Genomic DNA, 14524 nt, shown 5'->3' with positions numbered 1-14524 from the left:
TCACTTACTTTATCTTTCTTCCACCATGGCCCAACGGTATTGCATGTCACTGAGTTTTACTGTCTGACTCTGGGAGGAGATTGTGGGCTCCAGGAGAATGGGGGTGTTGCTCACTGAAGCATTCCAGGGCCTCAAACAGTGCCTGGCTATGGTGGGCGCTCAGTATGGACTGGTTAACTGAGAGGATGAGTGAATGCATGTAGGCATGACCACATGAGAGCATCCGATCGGCATGAAATGTTTCCAGCCACCCTGCAGAGGGGAGCTGGGCAGGAGTTGTATCTCTGGGAAAGGCAGGAGCAGTGTCTACCTTGGACAAGAAGAAGAACGGGTTCCCAGATTGGGGGTGAGGGGCTGGGACAGACCTGGGAAGTGGGATATGGGACTTACCCACATAAGAGGGGCCAGCAGGAAGGGCACTCCTGTGAGCCTCTGGGGACATGTGATCAGCTCTCTGCTTCCCTGTTTTAAGCCTGGAGCCTCGAGACAAGCAGGCAGGGCAGCCACTCAGCCGGTGCCCATGGGGACAGCTGGACAGGTTGTCAGATGTTTAAAAGTCCTTCCAGACTGGCTGTAGATGGCTGCCAGCCCACCACCCCATCCTCTTCCCTGACCCCCAGGCCCATCCATGGCCCAGGTCCTAAATGGTCAGCAGGGACCCTAATTTCCATCCTGCTGCAGCACCAGGGACACTGTAGGATCTGATTGTCCAGTGAGGTGGGCAAACTACTGGGACAGCCAGCAACAGACATGGAACTTGGAAGAGCTTGTCCTGCTGCATGGGGACCTCCTTGTGTCAGGAAGCCCTGGCTATGGGGGACAGCAGGGAAGGGATGCTGCTGGGGGAGCCGCTCACTGCCCACTCTGGGATCTCTGGTAAAGGCAGCAGGCTGTTGCCTTCAGGGGTCAGGTAATCAACTTCCTGTGTGGAGCAGCTGGTCTAAAATAATAGGAGGTGGGTGGCAGGCAGCAAACGGGACTCAGGCTGCATCCGTGGTGGCGAGGTTTGATTTTGCTACAACCCGCACGGCAGACAAACACAACATACCTATGAGTGGGGCTTGGCCATGTGTGCCCAGTGCACCATGAACAGAGGCCCCAGAGCCAGTTAGAACCACAGGCGGTGCCCAGCCTAGTCCAGGACGTGGTCCAGCACCTTCGAGGATGCCCGGACACCTCACAGTCCTGGCATTTGGCATCACCAGCAGGAGGCAGCAGAGAGCAGCACATTGAGTTCAGCTCTGGGTTCAAATCCCTCCTCCACCACTTTTTCCATCCATGCCTCAGTTTTCTTGGCTATAAAATGGGAATATTAGTGGTACCGACATGATATTTTTATTGTGGAGTTAGATAAGGTAACACACGGGAAAGGCTCAGCACAGAATCTGGCTTAGAGTAAATGCTCAATAAACACTGTTCCAAGAGCTGGTTCTTCCCTCTTTGGAGGATCCATCTGGGCCTGGGCCTGATCTGTATTTAGTTATAAGTTTGATGAATGAATAAATGACCTACCGCATGAGCCCAGATTGGAAATGGAGTCGTCTGTTGTTTGGACCCCATGGGTGGGAGCGGCCCAGTGACGGTGGTTGTTTTTGTCTCCGCAGTATTTGAAGAGCCCGAGGACCCCAGTAACCGCTCCTTCTTCTCGGAAATTATTTCCTCTGTGTCGGACGTGAAGTTCAGCCACAGCGGCCGGTACATGCTCACCCGCGATTACCTCACAGTCAAGGTCTGGGACCTGAACATGGAGGCGCGGCCCATAGAGACCTACCAGGTGGGCACTGATGCCTGGAAAACCTCGCAGCCCCTCTGCGGGTGGGAGACCCGCTGCCGCCTTCCCTGTGCTGAGAATTCACACTGAGGGGCTTTCCCAGCTATAGGGTGGCTTTCATGAGCCCATTTTGCAGGTGGAGACACTGAGGCTTGAGAAATCAGACAGCTCATCCCACATAGCTCAGCCAAGACAGGAGAACTTGCTCAGCCCCGCCTCACGGGAAGCTGTGTGTCATGTGCTGGCTGGCTCCTGCCCCGAGGCAGGGCTGTGACTAGGTCTGCAGTCCAAGGTCCAGGGGACAAAGATGAGCATCAGGCCAGGCTCAGTTTGAGGGTGCAGACGATGGCTTCCCTCCCCTGGAGCTGGCGTCTGCAGTCCTACCATTAACGCAGGCTAAGCATTGCCCTCTCCCAGGGAGCATCCTTAGCTAGTGATACAGTGGTGAATTGGGAGCGTGGTACATTTCTAAATCCTCAGTGCAGGCTTTTTCAGCCAGGCATACAGGATGAAGCATGGGACACCTTCCTGGAAAGTCGTTTATTATTTTTCTGTTATGATTCATCCATATATATTAGGGAATAGAAAACAAAATTCATGTGATGTTAAAATTTGGCGGAAATATGGGACTGTTTTAAGGCTGCGCCAGTTATGTCTTTAGCTGGGGCAGTCTGGGAGGCTTCTTGAAGGAGGTGACATTTGTGCTGGACCTTGTAGGATGAGTAGGATTTGGTTGTACAGATGTGAGTGGGAAAACAGTACACCCCCCCCCCCCGCAGAAAACCCAGCCAAACCCTCATAGTGTCACCAAGTATTGGGTGCACACAGAGTGCCACATATATTTTTCTCCTCTATTCCTTACTGGCCCTGTGAATGGGGTGATATCAGCCCCACTTGACAGGAAGGGAACCTGGGATACTGAGAGCTTAGGATATGGGGAGCTGCCTTACAGTTGGGCAGTGACAGCTTCAGGGCCCAAACGGGAGCTGCACAGCGCCCTTCCCTGTCTTCCTTTCCTGCCAAGGACTGGGGGAGGGCTGTGTCCTGGGAGGCGGAGGGCCCCCACGGGGAAGGGGCACAGAGCTCAGAGGGGAAGACGGGGTACTCAGAGCCTGACCTGGGACACGTGTGCTTCTGGCATCTCCACACCCACAGGGACGTCTGGGGCGGCTCCGGTGCCCTTGCCCCGTCCCTCAGCTTCCTCGGGATGACGGATTCGTGAAAGGGCCCCTTTGTTAGCCACTTGTGTTCACTGCAGGCCTCCAGCTCCCACTGCACTTCCCAGGAAGGGGTCAGCCCCTCCTCTACCCTTGGGAATGGGAGGGGTCAGAGACTGGGGCGGGAATGACTTAACCCCTGCTCAGGCCTGTGGGACTGACTGTTCCGGCACCTTCCCAGAGCATGCCCTTCCCAGAGCCTGCCCAGGGACATGACTCTGTCCAGCCCTCTGAGGCCCCTCAGCCTTTCGTGTCCCTGGTGTCAGCAAAAGCCCCCAGACCCTGAAGCTAGGTGCAGTGTTCAATGTGAGCATTTTGTGGGGAGAGGGTCCAGAGCCTTCAGATTCCCAAAGCACGTGAGGAGCCAATAAAGTGGGAGAATCACTGCTCTGGAGGACCAGGTCCAAAGCTGGGTGCTTGGCTTCTGGCCCAGCTGACCTATTGATTCTAAAATAGTAATCTTTACGTAAAACCAACATAACTAACATTTTTTAGCTATTAGATGCTAGAAATTGTGTAAAACGGAATTGTGTTTGGCTGACTTGCAGTACTGAATAGATAGGGGCTTTTCTCCCTTCACAGGAAGCCTGGAGTATCCTAGAATACTTTGTGGCTTTGTGACCTGCCCAGTGTCCCAGTAGCCACTTCTGTGATTTAGTTCACTATTGTTTGAGTGTTGGTTTTCTACCTTCATGTTTGATACATCATGGTGGCAAAATGGCTGCCACAACTCCAGGAACTATGTTGACCATCCATTCAGGAAAGGAGGAAGTGTGAAAGGCTGTGCTGTTTGGATCTGTGGTATGTTTTATTGTGAACACAAAAATTTTCCCAGAACACTCCTGAGAAGACCTCTTACAACTCATTGGCTAGAACAGGCCCATGACCAGGCTGGAAAAATTAGTAGGTTTACAGCCTCTGTGGTTGAAGAAGACAGGGAGAAAAGGGTAGGGATGGGTGTTAAGTGAGCCTTAGCATGTGCTTCATTGACATAAGACCTTGGCACGCTTTTCCTCTTCTAAGCCTCCCAGCTGTCCTGGACGGTGGGGACAGTGTTCTCTCTATCCCATTTTATTTGGAGAAAATTGAGTTAAATGGCATATCTGTGGTGGTAGAGTAGCAAGCAGCCGACCTTAGATTGGTCTTTCTTACTCCATAGTCAACACCCTTCCTCACCCTGCCACCAGAGGGCAGGAGGCACTCAGTATGCAGGAGAGAACAGCACGTGTGTTTGGACGAGTGCATCAGTGAGGCTGCGTTGAGTGCAACGAGCACACACAAACGTGCCAACCTGGAGGGGTGAACACGAGCATCTTAACAATCTGTGTCCAGAAATGACCTCAGGCACCGTTTATCCCTATTCATCTTAGTCGTACACATACTGGGCTGGTGCTTTGTGCCCCACTAGACCCTGGGCTCAGAAGAAGGGAGGAGCCGCGACCTCACCCTCAAGGGTCCCAGATGACAGGAACACAGTGAACCTGAACCTGCTGTGGCCATGGGCTAGGAGACCTCTAGCCACAGACACACACCACGTGAGAGCCGCTGAGGGCTTTTGAGGAAGCAGATTGGAGAAAGGGAAACAGCTGGGGGAGGGCCCTGCTATTTCTTCAGACAGGTGGCCCACCTGGGGAGCCCAGCCCCACCATCTCCAGTTGCCTCTAACCCCACTCATTTATTTTTAAAAAATGTATTGAGGTCCTGTGATGTGCCAGGCCCTGTGCACCCCACTGGGAAATTGTTAGGGAACAAGACAAGTAAGTCCTGCCTAGAGGGGCATCCGTTTCAGCAGGGAAGATGACCAGAAACCTAGCAAATAGGTGAAATAATCACAAGCTTCCAAAAGAGTGACAAACCAGGGGCTGAGGCAGAGAAAATAGGGATGCTGAAGCCTAGGGGAAATAAGGGCAGGAGCCCTCTACAGGGAGGGTGTTCCCAGAGGAGGGAAGAGCAAGTGCAAAGGTCCTGAGGCAGGAACATGGTTAGTGCGCTCAAGAAATGGTGAGGAGAGACTTCCCTGGAGGTCCAGTGGTTAAGACTGCGCTTCCAATGCAGGGGGCACTGGTTCAATCCCTGGTCAGGGAACTAAGATCCCACATGCCGCACGGCATGGCCAAAAAAAAGAAATGGTGAGGAGCCAGCTGGAGCAGAGTGAACATATGGGAGAGAAGAGGAGCCTGAGGTCAGAGAGGTGACCGGGGGGACTTGTGTGCACCGGAGGGTTTTGAGCAGAGGCATGACGTGATTCAGCTTGGTTTCAAAGGGATCCCTCTGCTGCCTGTAAGATAAACCAGGGCTGGGGATTGGGGTGTAGGCAGACACAGGGAGAGTAGCCAGAAGTCGTTTGCAATAAGCTGGGTGGTGGTGCTTGGAGCAGGGTGGCAACGTAGGACAGATGTGGTGAGAAGGGACTGGGCTCCGGATTGCTTTGGATCCTGGACAGGCTGAGTGTGGGTATGAGAGACAAGACGTGTGTGGAAGCATGCTGTCACCTGTGGCCTTTGTACCTTTGTCCAGAAAGGATGGGGGACGGTAGAGGGACCAGGGTTCACCAGCCTCGAGGGGTCTGGACGGTCCAGTGTGGGCTTTGGGGAGAGAGGTCCTGGCTGGAGAGAAACATCTGGGTGATGTCAGCATATGGACAGAATTTAAAACAGTAGTGCGGGGAGTTCCCTGGTAGTCCAGTGGTTAGGACTCAGCACTTTCACTGCCGAGGGCCCGAGTTCAGTCCCTCACTGGGGAACTAAGATCCCATAAGCTGTGAGGCAGGGCCCAAAAATAAAAATAAAGCAGGAGTGCAGGTTGAGTGGGAAGAGAAGGGCAGTGGAGCAAGCTTCGCGGGCAGGGCGGGCAGGGAGCCCTCTCTGGGGAGGGGCATGCCATCCGAGGCCTGAGGAAGTCCTGTGTTAAGAACCTTCCAGGCTGCGGGGTCAATATAAACACACGCTAAGTCAGGGCAGGAGCCTCAGGTGTACTTGATGCTCTGAGGACTCAGAGAGAGAAGTTCAGCCTGGGGGAATCCAGGGAGGCTGCCAGAGGAGGAGACCTCCTCTAAAGATGGCTTTTTAAAGATGAATAAGAGGTTCCCCGACGGAAAAGGATAAAAAACCCCTTTTTCTTCCACACCCCTCCCTGCACTTGACCCTTGGTTTGTGGCCAATGTCACTGCCCAGCAGGAGTTGGACACTTCTTTCTCTCCATCCCTCCATAGTTAATCGGGGTCGCAAACACCTCCCTGGTGCTTTGCCCCCATGGTCGTTGCCCTGAACCCTCATGCGCTTCTCCAGCAGGGGGAATCCCATGACCTGCTTTTCAGACGGGAAACCTGAGGCTCATAGCAGCTAAGTGACTCCCCTGGGTCACAAAGGGGCAGAGCCGGGAGTTCAGGCTTCATGTTACCCATTTACCTGCCCCTTCTGCCACCCAGAGGGCAGGGCCCTGTCCCCGAAGAGAGCTGGCACCCAGGAGGCCCTGTGGTTATAGAGCTTGTGGGATGGGGCTACAGTCAGATGGACGCAGGTCATGGGGCATCAGCCTCTCTCCTGTGGTGTCTGGTAACCCTGGGAGAGGATCCTGGCCTTCCACTTGTACGCTGTGTGACTTTGGGCCAGTTACTTAACCTCTGAGCTTCAGTGCCTCATCTATAAAACAGGACAGGTGGCATCTGCCGAGATCATGCTTGAGAGGCCTATGTGAATTCTCCTTCCCCTTTTCTCCATGATGGTCGCCAATGTGCTCACGGTGACCACTTGTCCTCAGAGGACATGACCCTATACCAAATAGTCACTTACATTTGATCCTGGAATAGCCCATGAGGTGAGTGCTCTTATCACTTTAAGGATGAATAAACCAAGGCTCAGAGAAGGTGAGGTCACTGTCCAGGGTCACACAGCCAGGGAGGAGCAAAGCCAGGATTTGGTCCCCTCTCTGGCCACAGCTCAGGGGTCGGCTGTGTGCCAGGCTATGGACCCTTCCCGATGAGCAGGGCTGAGCTGGGAATGCCGTCCAGACCCCAGAGGGCACAGGCCTGCTCAGTGAGACCCTCCTCGTGGAAGGGGGCCAGGACTGTCGGGGTGCCCCCCTCGGCTCACCCCGTCCCCTTCTCTCACCAGGTCCACGACTACCTTCGGAGCAAGCTCTGTTCCCTGTATGAGAACGACTGCATTTTTGACAAGTTCGAATGCGCCTGGAATGGGAGCGACAGGTAACCTCAGACCTTGGACCCCACCCACCTAACTAGGGACCTTCCACTCTGCAGGGCCGGCTGGTGACCTGGGCGGGATGTGTCAGGGGGACTAACTGTTATCAAGCCTGAGGAATCAAGGTGTTCCAAGGAGGCCCAGTCTTTCTTGTAGCAGGTTCGAGCTCTCAGCTCTCAGATTCAAGGGCAGAAAGGAAACTTCGTGTTCTGAAACTATACCTAACCTCCATGTGGAGCCCTGTTCTCCTGAGTGGTAGTGGAAACATCTTTAGTCAACTCCGGGTCCCTCACCGTGCAGCCCCTTCCCCAGGTTGTCAGGACTGAGGGCTGTTCAGGTGCTAGAGCCCCGAGGCGGGGAGGGCTTTAGCCAGCGGTCTACCCCTGCCTCCACCCTCCTCCGGCCATCGTGGTTGTAGCTTCAGGCCCATTGGGCTCCGGGGAGCATGGCAGAGGTGCTGCACCTTTTGCGGCTGGGGGCTTCCACAGGTGCAGCCGCCTCTCACAGCCCCACCCATCTGGGAAATGGCTCTGAGCCTGACCTGAGTTCCTGCTTCCCCATCACCTGGCTCAGCCCAGGGCGAGTGTGGACAGGGAAGGCCCAGGGCAGGGACCCAGGTGACCAGACCTTGCAGGGCTGAAAAGCACTCTGGCCAGGATATCGGCCTGTCGCCCGTCACACTTCACAAGCGGAGCGGGTTTGGTGAGGGAGAAGGCGCGGAGTGAGAGCCGGCAGCCTTCGACTCAGGTGCCATCCCGGGGCGCGTCCGTCCACGTGGACCCCGTCAGTCCTGCGTGTCCGGCCAGGAGCAGGCTGGGCTGTCCCCGAGTTCTGAGTGTGGCTGGCACTGCCATGGTCGTGTGAGAGCTTCTGTGCTACCACCCTGTGTGGCTGTGAGCACAGACCCACCGGGACCACCAGGGAAGATGGGTGGGGACCCAAGGGGGGTCGAGCTGCTGTGTCCAGGAGTGGAGGATCCCCTAGAGCTTCTGCCAGCATCCTGGGGCTCAGGAGTCTCCAAGTGGACAGTGCTCTCAGAGGGACCAGTATGGTGGGCACAGGGGGTCCGCTGAAGGACACTTAGAAAGCCAGGTGGAGGCCCTGGCCTGAGACTGGGCTGATGCAGCGGCGTCAGAGGGGACCCACGGCACTCCCTCCAGGGGCCTGCCCCCAGGCTGACACACTGGGGGTTCCCCAGGGATTACCGGCAGTAGGTCTGGGGCTGGGGAGTCTATTAGAATCTGAGAAGACAGCAAAAAGGGGATTCCAGTACTACCGCGTGTGTGTCTGTCTGTCTGTCTGCCTGTCTTTCTGTCTTTATGTGTTGGGCTCCCAGTGGTTGTGACCACTGCCCGCCTTTCCTTCACATTACCACCAGGGGGCGTCCATGAACGGGCATGCTGGGCTTCCAGAGACTGGAGCCGCCTTCTCTTCCTGGCTTTCGGGTGCCCAGCCTGGAGCTGCTGTCCTGTCTCTCACTGCCATGCACTTTACATGCCAGCCACCCCAGCCCTGGTAGTCCCTGCACCTTCCTTCACAACCCGCTCTACTCCCACCCCCTGGAACCCTGACCACACTGCACCTGGCTCACTCCTGCTGTCACCTCACTTTACTGACTCAACTCAAGGCCACCTCCTCCAGGAAGCCCTCAGGGTCCTCTGCATCTTGACACCCCCAGCCTCCTGGGTTTTCCTTCTGTGTCTTTGCATTTATTACATGTTTTCATCTTGCCTCTGTTTGCCTTCCCCACTGGTTGAGGTGTCCTTGGGAGTGGGACTGTAGCTCAGCCCATCCTGAGCCCCTCACTTGGGGCCTCAGGTGTGTCCAGTCAGTGGTTGTTGACCTTCTGGAAGGCATAGGGGTATGCCACCTCCTTCCACTTCAACACAAGCATCCCGTGAGCCCAGCAAGCCCCATAGAGGAGGATCCCAAGGTAAATAAAGCTTGGTCCCAGCCTTCCAGGAGCTCAGAGGCAAAGGGGAGAATCAAGTGCTGCCCTCCAGGGTCCCCACCCTTGAAAACCAAAACAAACCTTCTGAATCCCTCAGCTCAGCGTTTTCTGTCCTTCTCATGTTAATGGGAAGCTTCCAGCATGCCAGTCGTATAGGTAGCAGGACAGAGCGGGTGGACATCTGATAACCCTCACAGCGCCCCTTACCCAACTCTAGCAAGACTTAGATGGGCAGCCTGGGGGCGAGGAAAGGGCAGCGGTTTTAGGGTCAGACACCCTCGATTTCCAGACCGTGCTCCACCACTCCCCAACTGCATGCTTCAATAAGCCACCTGACTTCTCTGAGTCTGCTCACCTGGAAAGTAGTTCTAAGAAATCAGGACTTTCAAGGGCTGCTTTGAGGATAAGACACTGTATGTGAAACTCCTGGCAAGGCCATGGCTCCATATTGGCAGCGGATGGTCCGATGATTTGCACACACCGGTCTGTTGTTTGTCTTGTCTGAAAGAACCCTGCAGAGCCACCGAGACCCACCTCAAATGCCACCTCTTCTAGGAAGCTCCCCTTGATCTGTTCTGCCTGGGAAGAAGGTATTTGTGTCAACCAAGTATCTTCCAGTTGCAGGAATCAGATAAGCCTAAGCTTGTTCTGAGAAGTTCCAGCAAGGCTACCCCAGGGCTTATGCTGTACCTTTGGGGCCATCTCCTCTCTGTCCACTCCCATCTCTGAGCCTCCCTGCTTCTTCCTAAACACTAGCCTCATCCTCTCCTACTACAGATGGCTCCCCCTTGCTATTCGGGATGGTGACCCCAAATAGTTCCCCTTCCATTGTCCTCCCAGCCCACAATCACCCTTCTAGGTATATGGAAAATTCTCGTGGAAGGATCTGATTGGCTTTGTTTGGGTCACATGCTCACTTTTGAGCCAATCAGCATGGACATGATTTAGTGCATGCCACAGTTGGCCAGCAGGGGGCAGTAGAGCACCATGATTGTCACACTCTCCAGAACCACAGAGATGGGGCAGGAGCCTTTCCCCAGTGGAAAGAAGAGAGCCTGGGGACAAGGGCAGCCAGGACCTGTTAAAAGAACCTTCTAGAATGTTAGAGAACACCTAAGAATGGGAGCAATGGGCCATTCTGTCCCAGTGTGGTTTGCAGGGTGCTGGGACCTGGTGTTCCAAGGTGAGAGAGACCCCTCCCTGCAGGTGTGGTGGGGCTCCCTCCCCTCCCCCAGAGGTGTCAGCTGGATCCCGCAGCCAAATGGAAGGAGGATTAGCAGCTGTGTGGGTTACAAGTAACTTTAATGATCTCACTCTCCCTTCCCCTGATGGCTCAGGAGAAGGATGGGTGTTGTGTGAAAGCACCCACTGGGTTCTGTGAACTGTTCCCTAGAGAAATGGGTGGCGGGAGGGCTGCCTTCTCTCTTCTCTCGCCCCTGCCAGCAGGGAGGGAGGGGGCGAGGCCCCCCTGGTCGGGCCCCTTGGCACGCAGATTCCTTCTCTGGGAATCCGTCACCTACCCTCTCCTTCTGCTTCCCTAGTCTTGGGCTCCCAGTCAGACAGGTGGGTGGGGCTTCAGGCCACACGGATGGTTAGAATTCAGAAATACCTGTTGGCATTTAATACATAACAGGAGGTGGGATTTACTGAGCTCAGCACTGTTCTAAGTGTTTTACCTTGTTATCTAGTCCATTCTCACCAGGGGCTGGGGTCCCTCGCCCCATTTTATAGATGGGAAAACTGCACGGGGAGCTAGGAAGCATGTCAGGGGCAGAGCTGGGATCTGGACCCAGGTGGCTGACCCGACCCAAGCACTGTCCGCACTGCATGTGCTTGTGGAGTGTGCCTTTGCCTTTGCCTTTTAGGCCCGAGTAAAGCTGGTGGAGAGAGAAAGGCTTCCTTCCCTGTCTTCCCCAGGTCACCCAGCATCAGGGCCTCCTGCCCGGCTCCTGACCCCAGTCTGAGCTGGTGAGCTCCACCCTTTCTGCTCCACAGCAGCTGCTCTGGGCCCAGGGAAGGGAGGCCTTGGCCCTTGGGACTCTCTGATTCCCCCATCCAACGTGCTGCACCTACCCCCAGGCTGCTGAGCCCACCCCGGGCGGGGCTGGTATGGGTTTTAAGAGCTTCTAGGTGGGTCTGTGCCCCTGCAGGCCACCCTCCTCCTTTGCAGGCTCTGGGAGGACCACCTCATAGGGTGGGGGTGAGGGACATCGCAAGGAGAGGGGAGATGAGGGAGGGGTGGAAGAAGGAGAGAATCCACCTTCTCTTGCTGCTGGCTTAGCAGTGTCATCCCAGTGTCACCCAGTGTCCCAGGGCCAGGCAGAGCGGGCGATCAGGAAGGACCAAAAGCAGGAGTCCCCTCATCATGAAGCTCGGCCCCCCTGCCTCCATCGGCACTGACCTCCTGTGCCTGGGCCCCAGTGCCGGGGGCCCACCCCGTGACCCGCCCTGATGCAGAGCCTGACACCAGTGCACGCCAGCTGTGGGAGGGACAGGGGGCGTCTGGCGGGGTCCCAGGCAGGCCCCCCTCTTGTCTGCTGAACCAGACAGGCCTGGTGGGCTTGCTGCCCCGAGTCGGGAGGTCAGAGTTCATCCCCACTGGTCACCCCCGACCCCCGAGGCCTGAGGAGTCCCTCGGCAGGGCGTGCACACGCAGACACACACACAGACACACGCACGCACGCACACGCACGCTGGCAGCTAGCCCAGTGCACCCTCGCGCTCCCTGCCTCGGGGTCCTTCTCGCTCACCTTGCAGAAGGGGCTCCAGGCCTCTGTCCGGCCCTGCATGCCCGTGCTCGCAGCCCCACTGCCTCTCCTGAACACGAAGACTCGGGCGCGGCTTCCCCGCACCCACAGTGGCCCTTGGTCGCTGCCACCTGCTCACCTGCCCTCCTCTCGCCCCTCCAGCCCTGCTGTGTCTGAGAGGCAGGAAGAAGGGCAGCGGAGAGTGCAGACCCGGGGAGTGGTTCCCCGGTGTCACCTCCTGGGCTGTGTGGGAAGGCCAAGGTCAATGTAACGAACCCTGTCCCTGCAGCACCCCCTGCTCCCCCCCGCCCATCCCCTGGCCTTGGGACACTTGGGCGCTGGCTGGCAGGATGGCCCCTCTGACCCCACCCCCAGCCTCTCGGAGGCCCAACCTCACCCCGCCCTCCTCCCTGTCTTCTGGCCCAAACAAGGGCGACCCTTGGCTGGCTGAGCCGCTGCACTCCGGTGATGACCCGGGCAAGGGCAGCCCCAGGGCAGCCCCGAGAGACCTGGGCTTGGGCTCCAGTGACGCATGGGCGGTGGCACTGTCGTGAAGTCTCACGGGCCATAACTTAGGCGACATCAGAGCCAACCCAGCCTTCCCTGGCGTGAGCTGACCTCTGAGGAGAGAAGGGGGCTTCTTTGGGAAGGAGGGAGAAGAGGGCACTGTCCCCCACCCCCCTACCCCCCGCCAGCAGCGCTGGGGGACGCCTCACGCCCACCCAGCACCTCCGCAGCATGTCATTTCATCTGCAGCACTCGGGTCTGTTCACAGCAGTTAAGGTTTCAGAACAGAAGAGACTAGAGCCAGAAAGCGCCTTAGAGTTCTCCACCACCCGCCCTTCACCTCCGGGGATTACACAAACCTCTTAAAAGGCAGAACCCTTTGACTGCCACGTGCCACCCCTCCCCAGACAGCATCCGAGAAGCCCCCTCCACTCACCCCTGGCCTGTCCCCTGTCCCTGCGCAGCTTGTTTCGTGCCTTCCTAAGTCTTCCGAGGGTGGCTGTGACTGTGTGTGACCCTGCCCCGGCAATCAGTGATCCATTCCCTCGTTCATTCATTCATTCATTCGTTCGTCAGATACTTAGTGAGCCCCTACTGGGGGCAGGTACCTTCTGAACCTGCAGGTCTGGCAGTGAATGAGAGAAGCTTCTGGCCCTTCGGTGCATTTGGTTTACGAAGCATTTACTGAGTTTTCGTCGTCCCCGGGGCATGGGGGCTGGGCGGCTCTGCTTGGTCTGTTCCTGTCTGCTGCTGCCAGGGGTTGTCTTTCTTTCAAGGACCACTTCCCACATAGGTGGCCAAGCCAGGCCCTGGGGACTCAGACAAGACACACCTGCGCCGGGAGCCCCACCCCCACCCCCACCGCCCCGCCTCTGCCGGAGAGGTAGAGGCACAGGCAGGCGCTGCTGGCCCACGGGCGATTAGCGCTACGCGGTGAGCCCGGAGGGGTCCCCACTTGCCCCTCCAGCTCCCATCTCCACCCTCCTCCACAGAGACTATACCTGGAGGCCGACCCCATGGGCTGCATCCACAGGCCTCCGTGCCCGCTGGCTTCTGGCCGGGTTTAACCACTGAGGACCCTAGAAGGAGACTGAGGGTGGAGAGAGAGGCCGGAGCGTTTATTCCCCCTTGTTTCCTGTCGTCTTGGCTGACTGTGTCCCTTTGGGCACAGCTCCCTTCAGAGGACAGCCCCCTTCACACAGACCTCTCTGGCTCTGTCTCTTTCTCTCTCTCTCTTTCCTGTGACTCCTCCCTCCCCTTCCCTCTCAGGCCTCGGGGTAGTTTCAAAATCTCCAAATGTACCAGTCCCGGGGCACAGCACTTTCCCTGTGTTCCCTTAGAACCTTCCAGAACATTTGGGAACAGTCTTTCTGTGGAGCGCCTCTCCTACCACCCAGTTGGCACGTGCCCTCTGCCCCCTGCTGGGGCCCGGGTGGGCCTCACCCCCTTCCACCTGGCCGCCCCTAGAACATCTGCAGAAGAGCCACTTTATAGAAGGGGCTTTCCATCCTCATTGCCCCCAAATACCTACCCATCCATCTCTGAACACAAGGTCAGGGAGAGCAGTTTGGGTGTCTGGGGGGTGGCACCAAGCACTAACGTGCAGATTGTGGCTCTGGTGGGAGGCTGGCCTCACGGGCACACGGCCATCTCCAGGAACCGCACAGCCTGGGCAGGCAGCTGCTTGTGGGCCGGAACCTAAACGGGGTTCCTGGCCCAGACTTGCCAGGCCCCAAGCCAAGTGAAAAGTCCTTTCTGTGAAGGATCAGAGGTCGGAGGGGCAGACTTATCAGTGAGAAAGGAAACAAAGTGCTGTATCAATCACATTAGGAGACGGATGCCACTCTACCCTCTTCCCTCTGCTGGGGAGACCCCTCTCCTTGAGCAGTTTCAGGAACCAGGCAGCAGAGGGGCCTCCCCAACCCACACCCAGGCCATCAGCATCTAGAAAGGACCGACATTAAGACATGGTCCACAGGCGAGGTGACAGGTGACTTGTAATGACAACTTGTCCATTCTCATGTGGGCCCCGGGGAGGTGGGCTTCCCTGGGTCTCCCATGAAGATGCTACAGGCTGGGGCCTCAGGTACCACACTCTCCTGGTGTCAGCCCAGGTTCTCCCACAAGAAGGA

At 56.8% G+C, this 14524-nt stretch overlaps 1 protein-coding gene across 1 annotated transcript in view; it reads left to right on the top strand.

The window, feature by feature from the left end:
- Positions 1–14524, top strand: part of PPP2R2C (protein phosphatase 2 regulatory subunit Bgamma) — a 139021-nt gene that overhangs the window by 120708 nt on the left and 3789 nt on the right. Inside the window, exons 7-8 of the mRNA XM_027117031.1 lie at positions 1605–1774; positions 7101–7192. Of these exons, the coding sequence (XP_026972832.1) occupies positions 1605–1774; positions 7101–7192 (262 nt within the window). The remainder of the gene's footprint in view (positions 1–1604; positions 1775–7100; positions 7193–14524) is intronic.

Source organism: Aethalodelphis obliquidens, unplaced genomic scaffold (assembly GCF_003676395.1).
Source record: "Aethalodelphis obliquidens isolate GAN/ISIS:26980383/991018 unplaced genomic scaffold, ASM367639v1 scaffold17, whole genome shotgun sequence".
NCBI classification, from domain to species: domain Eukaryota; kingdom Metazoa; phylum Chordata; class Mammalia; order Artiodactyla; family Delphinidae; genus Aethalodelphis; species Aethalodelphis obliquidens.
This window is presented reverse-complemented; position numbering and strand designations above follow the sequence as displayed.